The sequence below is a fragment of the Salvelinus fontinalis genome, chromosome 18 (genome assembly GCF_029448725.1).
Source record: "Salvelinus fontinalis isolate EN_2023a chromosome 18, ASM2944872v1, whole genome shotgun sequence".
Lineage (NCBI taxonomy): Eukaryota > Metazoa > Chordata > Actinopteri > Salmoniformes > Salmonidae > Salvelinus > Salvelinus fontinalis.
The window spans coordinates 4,851,896-4,874,630 of NC_074682.1; the positions used below are offsets into that span (position 1 = coordinate 4,851,896).

At 45.0% G+C, this 22,735-nt stretch overlaps 1 protein-coding gene across 2 annotated transcripts in view; it reads left to right on the forward strand.

Moving 5' to 3' along the window:
* LOC129814835 (dynactin subunit 2-like) overlaps positions 1-19,933 on the forward strand; it is a 32,961-nt gene extending 13,028 nt beyond the window's left edge. The window contains exons 3-13 of one of the 2 annotated variants that reach the window (XM_055867909.1): positions 5,787-5,883; positions 9,953-10,014; positions 10,197-10,311; positions 10,495-10,654; positions 11,057-11,201; positions 11,419-11,523; positions 11,807-11,884; positions 12,086-12,157; positions 12,475-12,577; positions 14,549-14,640; positions 17,515-19,933. In XM_055867909.1, the coding sequence (XP_055723884.1) occupies positions 5,787-5,883; positions 9,953-10,014; positions 10,197-10,311; positions 10,495-10,654; positions 11,057-11,201; positions 11,419-11,523; positions 11,807-11,884; positions 12,086-12,157; positions 12,475-12,577; positions 14,549-14,640; positions 17,515-17,601 (1,116 nt within the window). In that variant the 3' untranslated portion in view covers positions 17,602-19,933. The other variant, XM_055867908.1, reaches the window with a different exon arrangement.
* Positions 19,934-22,735: the final 2,802 nt, after the last annotated feature.

Here is a 22,735-nt window from a genome sequence, read left to right on the forward strand (position 1 = left end):
CATCGTACTCGCACAGGTTCTTAATGGATGGGTGTTGCACTCTGTTGAGTTTATTTACCTCATCCCATGGCGCTAAACCTATTTTCTTTCTAACCATCTCATCTTTGACTTGGGGGCTCAGAAATTGCTTTTCCCTCCTTACATTCCCCTCCTTCCACTGACTACATGATGCTAACAATACCAAGTGCAGGATTAGAGGCTTGAGTAAATAGTGAGGGGCTCAGGGCATATGTTGCCTACACACACAGGATATCAGTCACACATACAGCATATACAATTCAGTGTGTGTGTGTGTGTGTGTGTGTGTGTGTGTGTGTGTGTGTGTGTGTGTGTGTGTGTGTGTGTGTGTGTGTGTGTGTGTGTGTGTGTGTGTGTGTGTGTGTGTACTGTATGATTTGTGATGTCAGCAGCCTATAACCAATGCTGCTAATGTATCACAGTAACCACAGCGCAGGCTCTGTGGGGCTGAGAGAGAGAGAGTGAACCGTGACGTCATCATGATCAGACGGTCAGCCTAGCTCAGAACACTGTTCTCTTTCTTGGCAGTGACGGGCTGGCTGTTGTGCATGGCATGTGATAACCACATTAATCTGTGTTTCTCTCTCTTCCCCCCCCCCCCCCCCCCCCCCCCCCGGTCTTCCTCTTTCTCTAACTTTCTTTGGGAACCCAAGGAGCTGGTAAGATCCTCAGTGACTGACTGCTTTACCCCTCCCTCCCTCCCTTCCTCCTAAATTCTACTTGTCAGTCTGTTGCATGCATCTCTGTACTGTGTGTGTCTTTACTGTCTGTATTAGTGGTGATTAATCCCATGACCCCCTTTGATGAGAGCTGGTCAAGAACTACAGGAAACGTATGATCTCTGTAATTCCAAACGAAGGTTTCTGTACCAAATATTAAGTTCTGCTTTTCTGATGTATCAAATACTTATGTCATGCAATAAAATGCTAATTAATTACTTAAAAATCATACAATGTGATTTTCTGGATTTTTGTTTTAGATTCCGTCTCTCATAGTTGAAGTGTACCTATGATAAAAATTACAAACCTCTACATGCTTTGTAAGTAGGAAAACCTGCAAAATTGGCAGTGTTTCAAATACTTGTTCTCCCCACTGTATCTAATGGTTCTGGTTGTACAGATACAAAGGACTACATTTACATTTAAGTCATTTAGCCGGCGCTCTTATCCAGAGCGACTTACAAATTGGTGCGTTCACCTTATGACATCCAGTTGAACAGCCACTTTACAATAGTGCATCTAAATCTTTTAAGGGGGGGGGGGGGTCAGAAGGATTACTTTATCCTATCCTAGGTATTCCTTAAAGAGGTGGGGTTTCAGGTGTCTCCGGAAGGTGGTGATTGACTCCGCTGTCCTGGCGTCGTGGGGAAGTTTGTTCCACCATTGGGGTGCCAGAGCAGCGAACAGTTTTGACTGGGCTGAGCGGGAACTGTACTTCCTCAGTGGTAGGGAGGCGAGCAGGCCAGAGGTGGATGAACGCAGTGCCCTTGTTTGGGTGTAGGGCCTGATCAGAGCCTGAAGGTACTGAGGTGCCGTTCCCCTCACAGCTCCGTAGGCAAGCACCATGGTCTTGTAGCGGATGCGAGCTTCAACTGGAAGCCAGTGGAGAGAGCGGAGGAGCGGGGTGACGTGAGAGAACTTGGGAAGGTTGAACAACCAGTCGGGCTGCGGCGTTCTGGATGAGTTGTAGGGGTTTAATGGCACATGCAGGGAGCCCAGCCAACAGCGAGTTGCAGTAATCCAGACGGGAGATGACAAGTGCCTGGATTAGGACCTGCGCCGCTTCCTGTGTGAGGCAGGGTCGTACTCTGCGGATGTTGTAGAGCATGAACCTACAGGAACGGGCCACCGCCTTGATGTTAGTCGAGAACGACAGGGTGTTGTCCAGGATCACGCCAAGGTTCTTAGCGCTCTGGGAGGAGGACACAATGGAGTTGTCAACCGTGATGGCGAGATCATGGAACGGGCAGTCCTTCCCCGGGAGGAAGAGCAGCTCCGTCTTGCCGAGGTTCAGCTTGAGGTGGTGATCCGTCATCCACACTGATATGTCTGCCAGACATGCAGAGATGCGATTCGCCACCTGGTTATCAGAAGGGGGAAAGGAGAAGATTAATTGTGTGTCGTCTGCATAGCAATGATAGGAGAGACCATGTGAGGTTATGACAGAGCCAAGTGACTTGGTGTATAGCGAGAATAGGAGAGGGCCTAGAACAGAGCCCTGGGGGACACCAGTGGTGAGAGCACGTGGTGAGGAGACAGATTCTCGCCTCGCCACGCCACCTGGTAGGAGCGACCTGTCAGGTAGGACGCAATCCAAGCGTGGGCCGCGCCGGAGATGCCCAACTCGGAGAGGGTGGAGAGGAGGATCTGATGGTTCACAGTATCAAAGGCAGCCGATGGGTCTAGAACAGGGGTGTCAAACATACGGCCCGCGGGCCGGAACCGGCCCCCAAGGAGGTTCGATCAGGCCCGCAGGATAATTTGAAAGTGGAAAAAATGCATAAAAGACATGGAATTAATATTTTTAATTTGCTGCAATTCATGGATTATCCGCTAAGGGGCGCACTCTTTCCATCAGAGTAGAAGACAAGCCGCATCACTGAGGCAGATTGAAAACAGCAGACGGTATCAATGCGCCATCTGCTGCTTGTTATGACGTTGTTAATACCTTGGTCTCTACCTCTCCGCTACACCCTCATTAGCCAAAATGTCGTTATCCAAACGGAGAAAAGTAGATAAGGAGTGTAGAATTTTCAAAGAAAAATGGACCACGTCCTATTTATTTACAGAGATGCACGGAAAACCTTCGTGCTTGGTGTGTTTGCAACAAGTTTCGGTATTGAAGGAATATAATATTCGACGCCACTACGAGACTCATCACAGCGAAAAATATGACGGCTTGCAAGGACAACTGAGAAGAGATAAGATTAACGAATTGCTGGCGGGTCTGAGGAAACAGCAGTCAACTTTCATCCAGAGCCGAGAAGTCAGTGAAGCAGCGGTAAAAGCCAGCTACCTAATTGCTAGCGAAATAGCATTAGCATCGAAGCCGTATTCCGACGGTGACTTTGTTAAACGATGCATGATGAAGGCGGCTGAACTTGTATGTCCCGAGAAGCGACAAGCTTTTGCCAATATTAGCCTGACGAGGAATACTATAGCAGAGAGGATTTCGGAACTATCGGCAGATTTAGACAGTCAATTGAAACAGAGAGTCAAGTCATTTATTGCATTTTCCGTGGCAATTGACGAGAGCACTGACATCACAGACGTGGCCCAACTGGCCATATTTATTAGAGGAGTTGATGAGACATTGACTGTTACTGAAGAGTTTCTTGAGTTGGTGCCAATGATGGACACCACAACAGCCGAGGACATTTTCGGCTCTGTCGTTGCTGCATTGGACAGAGTTGGAGTGGACTGGTCCCGCCCTGTCAGCCTGGCTACAGACGGCGCGCCATCCATGGTCGGAAAGAAAGCAGGTGTCGCGACAAAGTTCAAAGACAAAGTACAAGCCCTTAATGGAGGAGATCGTTTCTGGACATTTCACTGTATTTTGCACCAGGAGGCATTGTGTTGCAAGTCGCTGAAAATGGACCACGTCATGGAGGTGGTTGTTCGCACTGTAAATTTCATCCGGTCCAGAGGTCTGAACCATCGTCAGTTTGACAAACTTCTCAGCGACAGCAACATTACCCACAGCCTGCCATACCACACTGAAGTGAGATGGTTAAGCCGAGGCGCTGTGCTGAGGCATTTCTTTGATCTACGAGAGGAAATCGGACAGTTCATGGAGAAAAAAGGAAAACCGGTGTTGGAATTACAATCTCAGGAATGGCTACGGGACCTTGCATTCTTGGTTGATATTACTGAACACTTGAACAATCTGAACAAAATGTTGCAAGGCCGCAAAAAAGTTGTCACACAGTTTTCTGACAACATACATGCATTTAAGTTGAAGCTGACTTTGTGGGAGATGCAACTGGCAAATGGCAACCCTGCTCATTTCCCCTGTCTGAGAGATGTGTGTGTGACCAGACCTGATGCGGACATGAAACGGTACAAAGACAAAATTGCAGGACTACTGCGGGAGTTTGAGAAACGTTTTCAGGTATTTGGTGAACTTGAGACAGAATTTTCAGTTTTTCGCTCACCTTTCACAGTTAAAGCTTCTGATCTGCCGGTCGAAATTCAGCTAGAGATAATTGATTTGCAGTGTGATGCAGATTTGAAGGGCAAATTTGCCTCTGTAGGTCTGGACAGATTTTATCAGTATCTACTACCAGGGTACCCCAAATTAACAGCCCTGGCTGCTAAAATTTTGTGCATGTTTGGGACAACCTACCTTTGTGAACAAATTTTCTCAGTGATGAATATCAATAAAACAAAAATGCGTTCAAGGCTCACAAACAAGCACTTAAATGACATTCTGAAAGTGACAGCTAGTCAAGGACATGACACCTGGTGTTGATGCACTTGTACAGGCCAAAAGATGCCAAGTTTCAGGAACAAATACAAGTCCAGACTAGACTAACACCTTTAAAATGCTGCCTTAGATACTGTTTGCACTGAAAGAATACAGCTCTGTGAAGATGAATCCTTACTGTGGTGATTTAAGAAATGTGCACTTTAATGTTAGTCAGCAGCTTCAAAACAAAAGTTGTGTGATGGAATTCTACTGTTCATACAACTCCATAAATTTTCAGTATGTATTGTATGTGTATGTATGTTTCATGTATGAAGTTTACAGATTTACAGGACAGGCGAACACTTTCTTCATTACACATTTAAAATCACTCTCCTTAGTTTGTAAGGTGTACGCAGGGATTACATTTAGATTTTATATGCGTATGTGTAAGTGGTTTAAAAATTCCTTTCTTTAAAAGTCTCATTTAATCTTAAAGTGCATTACTATATTTTTCAGTACCAATTAAAGTTTTGTGCCTTTGTACAATCAGTGGGATCAGTTGCAATGCATATTTGTGAATGATAAAAGTAAATTGCACATTTGTCTAAGGAAATATGAGGTGTTTCATGAAATGTTTTGTAAAAGGATAGTTCATTAAATTTCAATATTTTCCTAATGTTCTTGTGCTTTTTTACACCAAAACAAAGGAAAGACATGATATTTTGGTTATTTATAGCAGAGTATGGTATAATTTTAATGGTCCGGCCCACTTGACATCTCCCTAGGCCGTATGTGGCCCACGATGCGAAATGAGTTTGACACCCCTGGTCTAGAAGGATGAGAGCAGAGGAGAGAGAGTTAGCTTTAGCAGTGCGGAGCGCCTCCGTGACACAGAGAAGAGCAGTCTCAGTTGAATGACTAGTCTTGAAACCTGACTGATTTGGATCAAGAAGGTCATTCTGAGAGAGATAGCGGGAGAGCTGGCCAAGGACGGCACGTTCAAGAGTTTTGGAGAGACTAGTTCCCAGATCATATTTAAAGAGCCAGTGTGATAGATGGCCCATGGTTAGAACACCAACAGCAGAAATCCCCATCAATCTATCAATCAAATGGGAATCAAGCCTTAAGAATAATTTTGCCCTAGATCCACTCGCAGACCTCTCTATTCCCAAACCATGTGTACATTTGCGACTTTGCCAAGATTGGCTGGTAAGATCTCTGAGTGGATTGGAGACGAGAAAGTGAAGAATATGGCTGCATCTCAATAGTATAAAGAGAGCTGAGATGCAGCCTGTGTCTGTTGTGTATTCCTGTGGTATATCTGACCATGCATTCTCTCTGGGTGCCTCCCTCCATAACAGGAAGAGTTGTGCAGTGACAGTGTGGAGAGGATCGTGGTCAACCCTAATGCAGCTTACGACAAGTTCAAGGACAAACGCGTCAGTACTAAAGGACTCGGTCAGTCTACTACATCCAACAGCTGGATGTCCAGGCATGATATACAGTGCATTCGGGGGAAAGTATTCAGACATTTACATTTACATTTAAGTCATTTAGCAGACGCTCTTATCCAGAGCGACTTACAAATTGGTGCATTCACCTTATGACATCCAGTGGAACAGCCACTTTACAATAGTGCATCTAAATCTTTTAAGGGGGGGGGGGGCAGAAGGATTGCTTTATCCTATCCTAGGTATTCCTTGAAGAGGTGGGGTTTCAGGTGTCTCCGGAAGGTGGTGATTGACTCCGCTGTCCTGGCGTCGTGAGGGAGTTTGTTCCACCATTGGGGTGCCAGAGCAGCGAACAGTTTTGACTGGGCTGAGCGGGAACTGTACTTCCTCAGTGGTAGGGAGGTGAGCAGGCCAGAGGTGGATGAACGCAGTGCCCTTGTTTGGGTGTAGGGCCTGATCAGAGCCTGAAGGTACTGAGGTGCCGTTCCCCTCACAGCTCCGTAGGCAAGCACCATGGTCTTGTAGCGGATGCGAGCTTCAACTGGAAGCCAGTGGAGAGAGCGGAGGAGCGGGGTGACGTGAGAGAACTTGGGAAGGTTGAACACCAGACGGGCTGCGGCGTTCTGGATGAGTTGTAGGGGTTTAATGGCACAGGCAGGGAGCCCAGCCAACAGCGAGTTGCAGTAATCCAGACGGGAGATGACAAGTGCCTGGATTAGGACCTGCGCCGCTTCCTGTGTGAGGCAGGGTCGTACTCTGCGGATGTTGTAGAGCATGAACCTACAGGAACGGGCCACCGCCTTGATGTTAGTTGAGAACGACAGGGTGTTGTCCAGGATCACGCCAAGGTTCTTAGCGCTCTGGGAGGAGGACACAATGGAGTTGTCAACCGTGATGGCGAGATCATGGAACGGGCAGTCCTTCCCCGGGAGGAAGAGCAGCTCCGTCTTGCCGAGGTTCAGCTTGAGGTGGTGATCCGTCATCCACACTGATATGTCTGCCAGACATGCAGAGATGCGATTCGCCACCTGGTCATCAGAAGGGGGAAAGGAGAAGATTAATTGTGTGTCGTCTGCATAGCAATGATAGGAGAGACCATGTGAGGTTATGACAGAGCCAAGTGACTTGGTGTATAGCGAGAATAGGAGAGGGTCTAGAACAGAGCCCTGGGGGACACCAGTGGTGAGAGCGCGTGGTGAGGAGACAGATTCTCGCCACGCCACCTGGTAGGAGCGACCTGTCAGGTAGGACGCAATCCAAGCGTGGGTCGTGCCGGAGATGCCCAACTCGGAGAGGGTGGAGAGGAGGATCTGATGGTTCACAGTATCGAAGGCAGCCGATAGGTCTAGAAGGATGAGAGCAGAGGAGAGAGAGTTAGCTTTAGCAGTGCAGAGCGCCTCCGTGATACAGAGAAGAGCAGTCTCAGTTGAGTGACTAGTCTTGAAACCTGACTGATTTGGATCAAGAAGGTCATTCTGAGAGAGATAGCAGGGGAGCTGGCCAAGGACGGCACGTTCAAGAGTTTTGGAGAGAAAAGAAAGAAGGGATACTGGTCTGTAGTTGTTGACATCGGAGGGATCGAGTGTAGGTTTTTTCAGAAGGGGTGCAACTCTCGCTCTCTTGAAGACGGAAGGGACGTAGCCAGCGGTCAAGGATGAGTTGATGAGCGAGGTGAGGTAAGGGAGAAGGTCTGGAGAAGAGAGGAGGGGATAGGGTCAAGCGGGCAGGTTGTTGGGCGGCCGGCCGTCACAAGACGCGAGATTTCATCTGGAGAGAGAGGGGAGAAAGAGGTCAGAGCACAGGGTAGGGCAGTGTGAGCAGAACCAGCGGTGTCGTTTGACTTAGCAAACGAAGATCGGATGTCGTCGACCTTCTTTTCGAAATGGTTGACGAAGTCGTCTGCAGAGAGGGAGGAGGGGGGGGGGGAGGGGGAGGAGGATTCAGGAGGGAGGAGAAGGTGGCAAAGAGCTTCCTAGGGTTAGAGGCAGATGCTTGGAATTTAGAGTGGTAGAAAGTGGCTTTAGCAGCAGAGCCAGAAGAGGAAAATGTAGAGAGGAGGGAGTGAAAGGATGCCAGGTCCGCAGGGAGGCGAGTTTTCCTCCATTTCCGCTCAGCTGCCCGGAGCCCTGTTCTGTGAGCTCGCAATGAGTCGTCGAGCCACGGAGCGGGAGGGGAGGACCGAGCCGGCCTGGAGGATAGGGGACATAGAGAGTCAAAGGATGCAGAAAGGGAGGAGAGGAGGGTTGAGGAGGCAGAATCAGGAGATAGGTTGGAGAAGGTTTGGGCAGAGGGAAGAGATGATAGGATGGAAGAGGAGAGAGTAGCGGGGGAGAGAGAGCGAAGGTTGGGACGGCGCGATACCATCCGAGACCCCTTGACTTTTTCCACATTTTAAGTTACAGCCTTATTCTAAAATGCATGAAATTGTTTTTGTCCATCTTCAATCTACACACAATACCCCATAATGACGAAGCGAAAACAGTTGTTTTAAATATTGTTTTTGCAAAAACAAATAACGGTTACCTTATTTACATAAATATTTAGACCCTTTGCTATGAGACTCGAAATTGAACTCAGGTGCATCCTGAGATAAGGTCCCACAGTTGACAGTGCATTTCAGAGCAAAATCCAAGCCATGAGGTCGAAGGAATTGTCTGTAGAGCTCAGAGACAGGATTGTGTCCAGGCACAGATCTGGGGAGGGTACCAAAAAATGTCTGCAGCAATGAAGGTCCCCAAGAACACAGTGGCCAACATTCTTCAATGGAAAAAGTTTGGAACCACCAAGACTTTTCGTTGAGCTGGCCACATGGCCAAAATAACAATCGAGGGAGAAGGGCCTTGGTCAGTGACCAAGAACCCAATGGTCACTCTGACAGAGCTCCAGAGTTCCTCTGTGGAGATGGGAGACCCTTCCAGAAGAACAACCATCTCTGCAGCACTCCACCAATCAGGCCTTTATGGTAGAATGGCCAGACAGAAGCCACTCCTCAGTAAAAGGCACGTAACAGCCCTCTTGAAGTTTGCCAAAAGGCACCTAAAGAACTCTGACCATGTGAAACAATATTCTTTGGTCTGATGAAACAAAGATGGAACTCTTTTTGGCCTGAATCCCAAGCGTCTTATCTGGAGGAAACCTGGCACCATCCCTACGGTGAAGTATGGTGGTGGCAGCATCATGCTGTGGGGATGTTTTTCAGCAGCAGGGACTGGAATACTAGTCAGGATCAAGGGAAGATGAACGGAGCAAAGTACAGAAAGATCCTAGATGAAAACCTGCTCCAGAGCGCTCAGGATCTCAGACTGGATTGAAGGTTCACCTTCCAACAGGACAACGACCCAAAGCACTCAGCCAAGACAACGCAGGAGTGGCTTCGGGACAAGTCTCTGAATGTCCTTGAGTGGCCCAGCCAGAGCCCGGACATGAACCCAATTGAACATCTCTAAAGAGACCTGAAAATAGCTGTGCAGCGACGCTCCCCATCCAACCTGACAGAGATGGAAAGGATCTGCAGAGAAGAATGGGAGAAACTCCCCAAATACAGGTGTGCCAAGCTTATAGCGTCATACCCAAGAAGACTCGAGGCTGTAATCGCTGCCAAAGGTGCTTCAACAAAGTAGTGAGTAAAGGGTCTGAATACTTCTGTAAATGTGATAATTCAGTTTTGTTTTTTAATGCATTTGCAAAAAATGTCTACATCTCTTTTTGCTCTGTCATTATGGGGTATGGTTTGTAGATTGAGGATTTGATTTGATCCATTTTAGAATAAGGCTGTAACGTAACAACATATGGGAAATCAAGGGCTCTGAATACTTTTCCCAATGCACTGTAGGGGCAGTAGTTTTCCCCTCGCCACACGACCTGGAAGAACTTTTCCTGCATATTGTATCTTATTATTGTTATTATTATATAGTCTATATGCAGAGCAGTTGACCTCAGTCACATGACCAGGAAGACTTATGGCTCGCCTAACAGGGTCAGGGAAAACTCCTGGCCCTAGACATCAGGCCTTTCATGAATTGGTCACAAATCGCCTAATATTCTGGTTTCTCCTGTAATAAATGTGTCTCTTCCAGACTTCTCCGACTGTATCAGTAAGAACAAAAGAGTGGGCTATGAGTCTGGAGAATATGAGATCGTGAGTAGACTCTGGGCCTACATTATTGAATTTCATATTGATCATCTTAGTTATATAAATATATTTAACACAAATCAATGGCAAGACCTTTTTCCATTCTAATCGTGTGTGTTATTTGCTGTCTGTTCAAGTGCTTTTAACTGGTTGTCCTTTCACTTAATCCCCCTTTTCTCCCTGTCTAGTTGGCGGAGGGCTGTGGGGTGAAGGAAACCCCCCAGCAGAAGTACCAGCGGCTGGTCAATGAGATCCAGGAGCTCAGTCATGAGGTGGAAACCATCCAGATAGGGCCCAGACACAGTTCCAAGCAACCTGTTTGCTTCCTAGCCCTTACGCCCTACCGCCTAGGCCTAGACTATCCAGGTCAGACAGGAACATCAGGAATCCCTTAAACCATCCTTTATGTACTGTATACACCATTTGACCTAGACCTACCCCAAATCAGTGGTTGCCCTTTTCACATCTGTCTCGCTGTCCTCCAAGCGACCACGAAGGATAGCAGTGCAGAGGAGCGTCTGACCCCAGTAGTCCTAGCCCAGCAAGCTGCCCAGCTCAAACATCAGCTGGTCTCTGCCCACCTGGGCACTCTGCTGAGACCACAGGCACATATCAACCTAGCTGACCCAGACAGAGCACTGGCCAAGTAAGTAAGTAAGGGAGCGGGTCCCAGAAGCGCTCGCCAAGTGAGAGGACAGGGAGGGAAGTAGGAAGGGATTAAAAACGGTAGAAAAGGCCATTTTAGGCTCAAATGGTTACATCGTTGTCAGAAAGGGAGACGATATGACGTAGTCTTAGCAGTCGCTGCTCGTATTAAAGACTTCAAGAAGCCTAGCGGTTAAGAGCGTTGGGACAGTTACCGAACGGTTGCTGTTTTGAATCCCTGAGGCGACTAGGTGATAAATCTGTAAGTCGCTGCATAGGAGCATCTGCTAAGTGACTCAAATGTAAAAGACTATCTTCTTATCCCCCTCATGTTATTTCCTTCCCTACTCTCCCTCTCCCTTCTCCACCCTTTTGCTCTCTATTTGTTTCTCTCCACCCCCAGGCGTCTGCTAACCCAGCTGGAGGCAGCGAGGAGCAGTAGGGGGAGGACAGGGGAGCGGAAGGCCTCAGCTAAAGTTCCTGATGGTGTGGTGCTCTATGAGCTGCACAGCCGGCCAGAGCAGGAGAGGTTCACAGACGCTGCCAAGGTGAGGAGCCCCGGGACCATGGCTGGGCGTCTGCCAAATGGTCAGCAGTTGCTGTGCATGTGCATGTGAGTGAAGAGAGCTCAATGAGTGTTAGCTGTTGTGTCTGTTGCGCTAGATGGGTTGGTGATGCAATGTTAGGCGTGTGAGGTCTGTTGCCTAAATTATTTGTCTTTGTTACATGATTTAGTAGTTAATTCTCCGTCTCTCCTGTGTGTAGATGGCAGAGCTGGAGAAGCGGCTTGCAGAGCTGGAGACTGCCGTGGGCTCTGGATCAGACAAACAGGGTGCTCTGAGTGCTGGGGTGCAGGGAGGCAGTCTCATGGTGAGTCTCTCCTGCACTCTGCTTTCAGTACTGAACTCCACCCATATCGTCAATCACTGTTAACCCTTTGACTGATTTTGAGACATTCTATCTGTGTGTCATCAATCACTGTTTGGTACTGAGGCCGAATGACTAAATATTATTAAGTTCAACCTACATAGCCACAACTTCACTTCGTGGTCATGATTGGAAGCCAATCAATCCCTGTCTCCCCCTCCCCCCCTTTTCATCTCCCTCTTTCTCCCCTCCATACTGCCTTTTTCTCCCCCCCCCCACCCTCCAGGACACCATGGAGCTGCTGCAGGCGCGAGTCAGTGCTCTGGACTCAGCCACTCTGGACCAGATAGAGGCCAGACTGCAGGTGACACACCTTTCCCATTGCAGAGGCAAATACAAAACGGATCAGTGTCTGGGGCAACTTCAGCCTACTCCACACTGTGTGTCTTGCCGATTCTAGTTGTCAGAAGGCCTGGAGGGACCTTGACAACCAACACCATTCGTTGTCGTACTGCAATAGTACACTTTTATGTACATGTGATGATTTTGTGTTGTCTATGTATAGAGTGTCCTTGGGAAGATGAATGAGATTGCAAAGCACAAGGCAACCATCGAAGATGCTGATACACAAAACAGGGTCAGTAACTACCTGGTTTTTATGTCAAACTTTTCAAATGTGAACTTTATACCCCATCTTAGGACTATTTCACACAACATTTTTAAAGTAATTGTGGCCTGACCAGGAAAAACTATTGGCACAAACTATGCCCTATTGATCAAACCCTGACAATCCACTACTAACCATATAATTATTCCGACTGCGTTTTACAGCAACTCGTTCTGCTGTCAGTCAATATTGTTCACCCCCAACCTCATCATTATTTGGTCTGCAACTTGTTCCATTAGCTATTATTATATTTATATTATTCCAATAACTGTTATGTTGTCTGTCAGGTGTCTCAGCTGTATGACGTGGTGGAGAAGTGGGACGCCATGGCAACCTCTCTGCCTCAGGTGGTGCAGAGGCTCATGGCTGTCAAAGAGTTGCATGAACAAGGTAATAACTAGGGCCGGTTCAATTACTGTGTAACTGACGGTTATGGATAAGGACATGAAAAGAAAATAACCGTCAAAACAAAAAAAACGGGGTTGAGGGAACGAACAGGTGACGGAAGCCGGACATTTGTGCGCTTGAGTCTGTTTCTGCGGAAGCACGGACTCTTAACAATGTGATGAAACTTTGTTGCTCCTTGCTGAAACGAGCAACAAGTAAAATAAAGCTTTATTCATACAGCACATTTTCAGACATGGAATGCAACACAATGTGCTTTACAGGAAAAAAACGAACAATGAAAATAAAAGCTGAAATATTTACTACACAACAAGATAAAAAGACAAAATAATGACAAACTGAACAACTAAAAAGCTCCTGAAGGAAAAGCAAAGCTAAACATGTTTTTTTTAAGATCTCTTTTAAATATGTCCACAGTTTTGGCCCCCCTCAGGTTCTCTGGCAAGCTATTCCAGAGGCTGGGGGCATTTAAAAAAAAATATATATATATTTCACCTTCATTTAACCAGGTAGGCCAGTTGAGAACAAATTCTCATTTTCAACTGCGACCTGGCCAAGATAAAGCAAAGCAGTGCGACACAAACAACAACACAGAGAGACACATGGAATAAACAAACATACAGTCAATAATACAGTAGAAAAAGTCTATATACAGTGTGTGCAAATGAGGTAGGATAACGGAGGTAAGGCAATAAATAGGCCATAGTTGCGAAATAATTACAATGGAGAAATTAAACACATTAAACGCATAATTAAAGGCTGCCTGTCCATGCATCTTGGTCCTAGGCTTTGGTGTAGTTAAAAGGCCAGTTCCAGAGTACCTGAGGCACCTACTGATTTGACTGGTAGACTCATTTGTACACTCGCAATGGCTGCCTAGTATTGCGATGAAAATGTCCATGTAATATAGAATAAGTTCATTCAAATGATAACTGATGCGGCACGTGGAATGTACTGTATGTATTTATTATTTTTTGTAATGTCAGTTGAATCAACAAATCACTTCACATATTGATAGGTACGCTTCCTGCTTTTACTTCCTGCTTTGCTCCTCTGGGGACACTCGCAATGGCTGCCAGTCCACCCATTATGCAATCATTGACTTGAATGGAGATACCCTTTCTATTTCTATGGCAGCACATGCAGTCAGGAGCACATGCTGTAAAAAAAAAAATAGTTTTGCTATTCGAAAGGTTATTACCAGCAGCAAACCACCCTGAATACCACTGCTGGCTTGCTTCTGAAGCTAAGCAGGGTTGGTCCTGGTCAGCCCCTGGATGGGAGACCAGATGCTGCTGGAAGTGGTGTCGGAGGGCCAGTAGGAGGCACTCTTTCCTTTGGTCTAAAAAATATCCCAATGTGATTGGGGACACTGCCCTGTGTAGGGTGCCGTCTTTCGGATGGGACGTTAAACGGGTGTCCTGATTCTCTGAGGTCATTAAAGATCCCATGGCACTTATTGTAGGGGTGTTAACCCCGGTGTCCTGGCTAAATTCCCAATCTGGCCCTCAAACTGTCACCTAATAATCCCCAGTTTACAATTGGCTCACCTGGTGTCCATACTTGTGGCAAACAAATTGTTATTTGAGTTTCACTGGATTCGGCTAGAATTTTGCTCTTTTGGGACTTCCATTGTATCAAGCAAACAAAATGTGCCTCACTTTGGCTTTGATTGGATTTTCATCAAGATCCCCTCTGCTTGTCTGTAGTGCCTACATAGCTCTGTGTTTCTCTCTGTGCCTTGTAGCCATTCAGATGGCTTGACTCGCTAGCTGCGATTTACACAGGCAGCCCAAATCTGATGTTTTGCACAATTATTGGCAAAAGATCTGATCGGTCAAAATATCAGAATCGGGCTGCCTGTGTAAATGAAGCTGTAGTAATGCAGATTGCTTAACTCTGATGGGCAGTGTCTGTCTGTGACGACATGACTCACCAGTCTTAGTCTATCTATAGCCATGCAGTTTGGTCAGCTGCTGACCCACCTGGACACCACCCAGCAGATGATCAACAACTCTCTGAAGGACAACGGAACACTGCTCTCACAGGTAGGAAACACTACATCCCTCACTGCTTTCACACTGCCGTAGGACACATTTCACACTGCTCTCACAGGTTGGTAGGACTGCTGCGGGGACTGACATGTGACCTTTAAACTACTGAGCTCTTGTACCTTCCACAGTGTATTGAGCTGAACTGTACTGCACTTGTCTGTTTACCCATCCATCGTAGCTGCTGGAAATGTGCTGAAAAGGAGAATGTGAAATGATGGTGTGGAAAGGGTAATAAAGTTCTCTCGTCTATCCGGGACAAACGTGTCCACGTACTTGATCCCCATGGTGTCACCTTCTGTACGTTGCCTTTTTTTTTGACAAAGGTCTTATTCTTGTGTAGCTAGACAGCATGTCCATTCAATACATTGAAACAAATACATGTACTTCACTTAAAATTCATTGTTTATGAATTACCATAGACATATGTAATGATTTTGCAAGATATATAGGTATTTTTATGTGTAGCGCCTTCACATCCCTTGACTTTTTCCACATCTTGTTGTGTTACAGCCTACATTTTTACAATTGATTTAAATTGAGCTTTTGTGTCACTGGCCTACACACATTTTTACAAATGTAGTGAAAAGCTGAAATGTCTCATCTAGGTATTCGACCTCTTTGTTATGGCAGGCCTAAGTAAGTTGAGGACAAAATTTGCTTAACAAGTCACATAAGTTGCATGGACTCACAGTGTGCAATAATAGTGTTTAACAGGATAATTAAATGACTACCTCATCTCTGTACCCCACACATACAATTATCTCTAAGGTCCCTCGGTCGAGCATTGAATTTCACTCACAGATTCGACAACAAAGACCAGGGAGATTTTTCAATGGTTTACAAAGAAGGGAACCTGTTGTTATTTATTTGTTTACAGTGCAATTGGAAAGTATTCAGACCATTTTGTTAAGTTACAGCCTTATTCTGAAATAGATTCAATGTTTTTTTCCCCGCTCAATCTACATACAATACCCCATATTCACAAAGCAAAAACGCTACAAGCTTGGCACACATGTATTTGGGGAGTTTCTCCCATTCTTCTCTGCAGATCCTCTCAACCTCTGTGAGGTTGGCTGGAGAGCATCGCTGCACAGCTTTTTCAGGTCTCTCTAGAGATGTTCGATCGGGTTCATGTCCGGGCTCTGGCTGTGCCACTGAAGGACATTCAGAGACTTTTTCCGAAGCCACTCCTGCGCTGTTTTGGCTGTGTGCTTAGGGTCGTTGTCCTTTTGGAAGGTGAACCTTCACCCCAGTCTGAGGTCCTGAGCGCTCTGGAACAGGTTTTCAAGGATCTTTCTGTACTTTGCTCCGTTCATCTTTCCCTTGATCCTGACTAGTCTCCCAATCTCTACTGCTGAAAAACATACCCACAGCATGATGCTGCCACCACCATACTTAACTGTAGGGATGGTTCCAGGTTTCCTCAACATGATTCAGGCCAAAGAGTTCAGCAGGCTGTCATGTGCCTTTTACTGAGGAGTGGCTTCAGTCTGGCCACTCTACCATAAAGGCCTGATTGATGGGAGTGCTGCAGAGATGGTTGTCCTTCTGGAAAGTTCTTCTATCTGCACAGAGTAACTCTGGCTCTCTGTCAGTGACCATCGGGTTCTTGCTCCCTGACCAAGGCCCTTCTCCCCCGATTGCTCAATTTGGCTGGACGGCCAACTCTAGGAAGAGTCTTGGTGGTTCCAAACTTATTCCATTTAAGAATGATGTAGGCAACTGTGTTTTTGGGGACCTTCAATGCTGCAGACATTTTTTGGTACCCTTCCCCAGATCTGTGCCTCAACTCAATGCTGTCTCGGAGCTCTACTGACAATTCCTTCGACCTCATGGCTTGGATTTTGCTCTGACATGCACTGTCAACTGTGGGACCTTATATAGACAGGTGTGTGCCTTTCCAATCATATCCAAACAATCCACCACAGGTGGACTCCAAATTGTAGAAAGATCTCACTGACGATCAATTGAAACAAGATGCACCTGAACTCAATTTGAAGTCTCATAGCAAAGGGTCTGAATAAGTATGTAAATAAGGTATTTCTGTTTTATTTCAAATACATTTGCAAAAAAAATAAAAAATTCACCTCGTCATTATGGGGTATTGTGTGTAGAATTGAGTTTTTTTTAAATTCATTTTAGAATAAGGCTATAACGTCACAATGTGGATAAAGAGAAGGGGTCTGAATACTTTCGGAATGCACTGTATGTATATTGCACCAGATTTAGCTAGACAGACATTTTTTATTTGTAGGCCCTGTGTAGAAAACAATCAACATCATTACAATGCTACAATATAGCACACTATTTAAAATGTGGGTGGGTGGAATGGATGGATGGATAAATATAGTACCTGTCAAAAGTTTGGACACCTACTCCGGGTTTTTCTTTTTTACTATTTTCTACATTGTAGAATACTAGTGAAGACATCAAAACTATGAAATAACACATGGAATCATATAGTAATCAAAAGAGTGTTACAATTGCCCCAAACCCTTGCAGCCATGACAAAACCATATGCCTAGCAATAAACAAGTGATAAATGTAAATGTTTAGCTAAAATAGTGATTAAAGTATGCTTGTTTGAATTCTTTTGACATTTATGCTCAGGACAGTAAGAACAATGTAGCCAGTGGAAAAAAATGACTTTCACCCATTAAACATGTAAATAGTGAGATTTGGGTGAAAGCGGGGAGAGAATCTAAAAGGACATGTGCTGAGTGAATTTCATCATTCTAGCATGTTTCTGTTTGGGGAAATTGAAGGTGTTTCAATTGTCCCTTGTCGCTATTGCCGCCCGTCTCCCCTACTGTACAGGCATCGACTCTGTTAACATATCTCTCCCCCCCCCCCCCCCCCCCCCCCCAGGTGCAGAAGACCATGAAGGAGAATCTCCTGTCGGTAGAAGAAAACTTTGCTGCCCTGGACCAGAGGATGGAGAAGTTCAACAAATAAATCTGCTTAGTTTGAAAAACTGCCTTTTTTCCCCTGGAAGCCGGAATGTTTGATCAAGTGGATTATAATTAAAAAATGGAGACCAAATGTTCTTGTCTATTCTCCCTTCCCACCCTCTTTCTTTCCCATTGAAACATGTTATATTTGGTACTATACAGGATCCCATTGAAATGTTTACTTTGGCTGAAATGCATTATTATTATGGAGTGGCTGTGGATCTGACCTTTTGGGGATCTTTAGTCCAGAAAAGATCTGGAGCTTACCAAAGCTTCTGCACATGTGCGGATCACGTTCTGCGCAGGTGTATATTCTCCACTTTACACACAGAACAGGCTACTCAGGCAGACGATGCTACTTTTAATAGTCAGATTAAAGCTCAATGTCTGCAAGATCACATAATGATCACAGTATTATACATAACAGAACCTAATATAATAGCCTCATATAACATTACTGTAAAACAGAAACACTATTCAATAGTGAAGGATCATTCTTCAAGTTTTACAGGTGAAACATCCATGCTGCATAATTCTGCATAGTAACCATGTGATCTCTATCAGTTTCATGGGTATATGCATTTAGGTGTTGAGTTATACAGAGTTTTGAAGTAGCCTGTTGTTTTGAATGATGCACAGTGAATGCATTTTAGAGTCGATGGCTGTAGCCTGCCTGTGTATTGTGTCTAGTGGAGCGGGCGGTCCAATTTTGGCCGTGAGAGAAATGCTATGGTGTTTTTGTCTTACAGTAACTTTTTACCCTGTTTGGTTCTGTTATGTAGATTACTGTGAATATTATCTTGCAGACATCGGTCTAAACTTGACTAAACAGGCACCATTCGACCTGAGTAGCCTGTTCTCTACGAGTAAAGTTAGAGAATACACGCGGAGATCGTTGTATTTTTTATTTAACCTTTAACCAGGCAAGTCGGTTATTTACAATGACGGCCAAACCCTAACGGCGCTGGGCCATATGCCCAGAAGCTTCAGCTGTTGTCTTTTCTGACTAAAGATGGCTCCACAGCCTTATTACGCCCACTATATACACACACACACATCACTTAATATTCACGTTCCCTTCAAAGCTTGATTGCTTTTAGACTGAAATGATTCTCAATGAAAATGGATCCGTAACCTTTCAACCTCTTCAGCCACACTGTTTAGGTATTTTCAACAACATTCATTCAGCTAAGTCAATTTATTTTCCTGTTTGTGGCAGAGCCCTATGTAAAGATATGGCTCTGGTTTGAGAAGTGTTCAGAACAAAAAAAAACGAAGGTGAAATGGCATGTTTAAGAAAGGACATGTCTACAGCTGCACAAAAACTAACCATCGGTTGCATCCCAATTGTCCACTCTTCTCCCAAATGTGCACTTGCACACTTCCCGTCATGGATATAGCAATGGTGGAAACCTCCTCCAGCCAATGCTTACATCAATCCAATGATGGGAAGTGTGCAAGTGCACACTGGCAGAAGGGTGGAGAATCGGGATGTGCATTGTCATCCATCTTCCTACTGGTGTAGCAGCAGGAGCACCTACAGTACCTGTGTGTGTTGGGGGCCTGAAGTCATGAAGGAATACTTGTAAATATACTTATGTACTTAATGTTTCATGCTCAGTTGCTTTTGTATTATGTATTACTATATATATATATATGTATTATATACTATTGTATTATGACAGACTAAAATGCCACAGACAAACTCATTTTAATCTACTGTGTCGACTGTCATTGCTTACGATGGACTGTATTGTACATGACCCAGTCTGGTGATGGGATATCTGAATAACATGCTTTAACTACACTCACTTGAGAGGGAGAGCAACGTGGCATATTCTACTTCATTACTACTGTTTACATAATTGCTTATACCCTGAAAGACCCATGACAATTAAGTCCTCCGACTTGATGTTGTTGTGTAAAAATACAGAAGAACATTGCTACTGTGCACAGACTGCATCTGCCAGACTAGGGTAATCTGATCCTAGATCTGTGGTTACCCGCAATTTTTTACTGGGGCGCTCTAGTCTAGTTACAATCTGTTTGTAATGGTGTAAAGTGGCCAGCAGAGGGCAGCAGAGACCCTTATAAAAAGCATCACTTGAGTTCATACAGTAGGGCACAGAGTTTGCCTTTGGTGAGGTTTCCACCTCTCACGCCATTATTGCCAACTAGGCTAGAGTGCAGCGCAAATACAGTGCAATTGAACTTTGGATCTTTTAGCAACCTTTCAAGTATATTTACTAAAACCCTGATGTACACTGAACAAAAATATAAACAACATGTGTTGGTCCCATGTATGATGAGCTGAAATAAAAGATCCTAGAAATCTTCCAGATGCACAAAAAGCTTATTTCTCTCATTGTGTGCACAAATTTGTTTACATCCTTGTTAGTTAGTATTTCTCCTTCGCAAAGATAATCCATCCACCTGACAGATGTGGCATTTCAAGCAGATTAAACAGCATACTCATTACACAGGTGCACCTTGTGCTGGGGGACAATAAAAGGCCACTACAATGTGCAGTTTTGTCACAACACAATGCCACAGATGTCTCAAGTTTTGAGGGAGCGTGCAATTGGCATGCTTCAGAGAGGTTAGGTTAAATGTGGACATTTCAGTTGAATGCATTCCGTTGTACAACTGACTAGGTATCCCCCTTTCCCTGACTGCAGGAATGTCCACCAGAGCTTTTTCCAGATCATTTTATGATAATTTCCGTAACATAACCCCCTCCAACGTCATTGTAGAGAATTTGGCAGTACATCCAACCGGCCTCACAACTGCAGACCACGTTGAATCACGCCAGTCCAGGACATCAACATCCGGCTTCTTCACCTGCAGCATCGTCTGAGACCGGACAGCTGATGAAACTGTAGGTTTGCACAACCAAAGAATTTCAAAACAAACGGTCAGAAACCGTCTCAGTGAAGCTCATTTGCGTGCTTGTCATCCTCACCAGGGTTTTGACCTGACTGCCATAGGCGGAAATCCCAGGGGGGATGGGGGGGACACGACCCCCCCATCCTGGGAAAATATGACTTGTCCCCCCCAATATATCACTGTAAACATAACTATGTAATTTCAATAATATTAATAATGCGCAATGAAAGCACTTGTGCTGATTATAGACACTTAATAGCGCGTTTTTAAGTTTCACAAGATTGCGACCCCCCCGCCCTTTGCCTCACGATGGTTTGATCCACTGCCAGTTCTTTAGCTTGCAAGGTAATAGAGGGTTCGTGTCTACTGTCCGAAAGGCACTCAATGTACGTAACTGACGTGAGGTAATTCAGTCAATTGCGCCATAGCAATGTATATATTTTTCTAATGTTGCAGGGTTCACACACTAGCTGAATTTGCAGAGCTAACGCGCAAACTAAAGCAAACATTAACTATCAAGCTAGCTAGTACCTATTCCATTTATGTGGCGTCGTCAAAGATGGAATATTTGCTATCGTCAGTTTATTCCAAGATTAGCATGCAGCTGTAGTGCTTCAAAGTCCCTGTGATAAGGTTAGCGATAAACTGAAGTCCAAATTGAACAGAACTACACTCTCTTATACCATTGTCTTAAATATATTTAATGGTCTCTTTGCAAAAGCTAAATTGTCGCTAGTGATTTTTTATTTTTTTTCACCTTTATTTAACCAGGTAGCAAAGATTATAGCAAACACCACAGAAACTGAATTGGTGCTCGCTAGCTTTGCAAATTCAGCTATTGTTGGAAGCTAGCCAATATGAAACAAACTATGTTAAAATTACAAAAGGTTGCAGCATGTGTTGTGTAAATGTGTGTGTGTGCAGCTAGACCGGCCAGCCAGGTAGAAAAATGTCAGAAAAAAGTAAAAAGACGGACATCAGAGTATTTTTCAGTACACCAAAACGCAAAGTAAGAACTCTAGTAGCCTAATATCTCAAAGACGAGTTGATAAAATGTTCATAAGAAAGAAGTGAAATGCTAATGGAAATGTTTCACAATGATGTCATTAGGCAGAGCAGGCAACAGATGGCACACAGACAGCTGAGTTGGGGACAGATATGCAGGGACAGACTGGCAGAGACAGGGAGTCTCAGGTAAGTTTGTTGAGTGTTTGTTTGGCAACATTATGAAAGGTTCTACATTTTTTTGATTTGTAAAATAGGGACATAATTGGAAAATGCCATGGATACCCCCACTCTCAACTTAAACTGGTGACTAAACTAAGATTTGTTAAAGGCAATGGTATTGCTGTTGTGATTAATTGTGTAGTTTTGGGTACCGGTAGTTAGGAGTACAGCAAACACCTTATTTCTTTTCTAGGAGTCAGACTGTGAGTCAGTGAGGGTGGTGAAAGAGAAAGAGCCAAGGAGAGAGACTTCAGAGGACAGTGTCACAGCCACGGCAGGACCAGGTGTCACCCTTGTTGCCAGCAGCACCAGTATAGGGGACAGTGGCACAGCATCGTCCAGTTACCTCAGTGATGGCACAAAACCATATCAGCCACACCCACAATTTATAGAACCGCAAACTCTTGCCAACAGAGTGTTGACGTTTCAAGAGAGATGGTTTCGCGATTTCCCCTGGCTACATTATAATCCATCAATAAAAGGAGTGTTGTGTTTTCACTGTAGCCAAGGGTTTTCAAGCCAGCCATCTTTTGGCCAAAGAGCAGATGCTGCCTTCATTAGTGCAGGATTTAGGAACTGGAGAAAAGCCATTGAAAAATTCACAGCACATCAAAACTGCCAAACCCACCGCCACTTTGTAACTGTAACAGCACACCAGCTAAATCCAATCAGTGTCCAGTTATCCAGCGCGTGGGGTAAACAGCAGGAGGACGCAAGGCATTGCTTGATGAAAATTGTTAGTTCGGTGCGGCATGTAGTAAGACAGGGACAAGCCTTTAGAGGCCACACGGATGACAGTGGGAATTTATACCAGCTTTTGAAACTCAGGGCAGAAGAGGATGATCCCATTTTACTGAAGTGGTTAACAGAGCGTACCACAATGTACACAGGCCCCAAAGCACAGAATGAAATTCTGAACATGGCCAATACAGTCATTAGAGGCATTGCAGCTGAGATTAGGTCTCTTCCGATTGTACAATTTTCATTAATTGTTGATGGTACTCAAGATGTCTCTGGTGCTGAAC